A 2500-nucleotide genomic window follows, 5' to 3' on the forward strand; every position below is an offset into this window, starting at 1 on the left:
GTGGACACGCCCACTTGTGATGTCATAAGTGCCCGATTTTCAAAACGGCTTGTAACGGCTAATCACACTCACACCTGGTGGCATGTCATGGGACCTTTGATGCTCGTCTTTCTACGATACTCGAGGGATAATGTCTTGCTCGGTTGCCGCTAAATATTTAGAACACGGGTTTATCGTTGGATTTACTTTATCTCCTGGAGATGTAGCTAGCGGGAAGACGCACTTAATTTTGTGTAGATATTAAACATTCTCCATTTACATTCAGGGCCTTTAGCAGACGCTTTTATCCAGAGCGACTTACAATAAGTCAGAAGAAAGAAACAACAATATATCTCTGTGGGTACAGTAAGGAGGTTAATAGAACCAGGTGCCCAGCACTAACTATCACTAGGTTAACCCATTCCCCGTAGACAACAGGGATAGCTAGGATAAGATGCTACTCAATGCTAAGTACTACTTTCAAGTGCCATGTTGTCCGCGGTATTCCACCACGGTGTTCACGTCTTCCTCCCTCACCACACGTGTTTCCCAGCGGAGCTAGCGGCGCTCCATCGAGGAACGCCGCTGTACGGCCAGCCGGCCTGGTGGGGCGACGGGGAGAACGATAACCGGCGGTCCGGGAGGCCGGAGGAGAGAGACCGGAGGGGCGAGAGACAGGAGATAGGTCAGTATGTAGGTCTGTAGGTCTGTCTGTAGGTCTGTCTGTATAGGTCTGTCTGTATAGGTCAGTATGTTGGTCTGTAGGTCTGTCTGTAGGTCTGTAGGTCTGTCTCTAGGTCAGTATGTAGGTCTGTAGGTCTGTAGGTCTGTCTGTAGGTCTGTCTGTATAGGTCAGTATCTAGGTCTGTAGGTCTTTCTGTATAGGTCAGTATGTAGGTCTGTGGGTCTGTCTGTATAGGTCAGTATGTAGGTCTGTAGGTCTGTCTGTAGGTCTGTCTGTAGGTCAGTATGTAGGTCTGTAGGTCTGTCTGTAGGTCTGTAGGTCTGTCTGTAGGTCTGTCTGTATAGGTCAGTATGTAGGTCTGTAGGTCTGTCTGTATAGGTCAGTATGTAGGTCTGTCTGTAGGTCTGTCTGTAGGTCTGTATGTAGGTCTGTCTGTAGGTCTGTCTGTGTAGGTCAGTATGTAGGTCTGTCTGTAGGTCTGTCTGTAGGTCTGTAGGTCTGTATAGGTCTGTCTGTATAGGTCCGTATGTAGGTCTTTATGTAGGTCTGTAGGTCTTTATGTAGGTCTGTATGTCTGTAGGTAGGTCTGTATGTAGGTCTGTCTGTAGGTCTTTATGTAGGTCTGTATAAGCCAGTATGTAGGTCTGTCTGTATAGGTCCGTATGTAGGTCTGTCTGTAGGTCTGTATAAGCCAGTATTTAGGTCTGTCTGTAGGTCTGTAGGTAGGTCTGTATAAGCCAGTATGTAGGTCTGTCTGTATAGGTCCGTATGTAGGTCTGTCTGTAGCTCTGTATTGGTCTGTGTAGGTCTGATTGGTCCGTATGACACAGCCTTCAGCATCTGGAAGCTTTGCATTTACATTGTGGAAACTTAGCGGACGCATTTATCCAAAGCAACGCACAACATTTCATTCACACACCAGCTCCTGACAGCCAGCTGGTCAGGAGCAGTCAGGGTGAGGCGTCTCGCTCAGGGACACCTCCACACTGTGGCTCGGGAGGCAGAGCGGGTTGTGTGAATGGATGAATGTGAGGCAGTATTGTGAAGCGCTTTGAGTGGTGGTTTGTGATTGGCTACGTTGTTTTGAAGTGGAGGAACCAAATAAATGCAGTGAAAAGAAAAAACGTTGTAAAAGAGAAATAAGATCTTTGTGTACAGAGGACTGACTTCCTGTACAGAGGACTGTCTTCCTGTCACCGCAGAGCTTTGATCATAAAAACAGGCTCATATTTAGCAAAGGTGTCGGTCTGCTGGCCGGCGTTCGGCTGAGGGCTGTTCGCCACGGAGCCGGGGATCGAACTAGCGACCCTCAGGTGAAAGCCGCTCTCCCTCCTGAGTTAAGCCGATGAGGCAGTGGGCTTTGCCGGAGACACGTCGCCTGTGGAGTGCCATGAGTTCATGTGTTGTGGGGAATTTGCTTAGAATAGAAAGAAAAGGTTATTACTTTTTCATGGTCGGTTATCAAATCATTTTGTTGATTTTAGGCATAAAACTTTAAACACGTACAGAGTTGTCCCAACATTGATCAGACCAATTGACTAACTTTGCTTCAATAAATTGTAAAAAAGATCCAAAATGAGCAATGAACCAACGATTCGTATATCTGTGTTTCCTGCACAGACGGCAGAGAAGGACAGCCCCCCGGTGAGGGCCACCCGACAGGGGGGAGACCCCCCAGGGGGGAGCCCCCCTGTGGGGACCCGGGCGCCGGCGAGGCCGCCCACGGCCATGCCTCCTTCACCATCGAGTTCGACCACGGGGTGACCGGCAAAGGGGCCCTGAAGGAGCAGGTGCTAGCATCACGTCTTATCCTAGCTGCCTTTAGTACCTAGCATC

General features: G+C 49.0%; 1 protein-coding gene across 1 annotated transcript in view; it reads left to right on the forward strand.

Moving 5' to 3' along the window:
• The window catches only part of LOC115540736 (centrosomal protein of 170 kDa-like), a 20994-nt gene that overhangs the window by 5790 nt on the left and 12704 nt on the right, over window positions 1–2500 (forward strand). The window contains 2 exon segments of the mRNA XM_030352275.1: window positions 533–664; window positions 2285–2454. Coding sequence (XP_030208135.1) covers window positions 533–664; window positions 2285–2454 — 302 coding nt within the window.

Source organism: Gadus morhua, chromosome 3 (genome assembly GCF_902167405.1).
Source record: "Gadus morhua chromosome 3, gadMor3.0, whole genome shotgun sequence".
Classification (NCBI taxonomy): Eukaryota; Metazoa; Chordata; class Actinopteri; order Gadiformes; family Gadidae; genus Gadus; species Gadus morhua.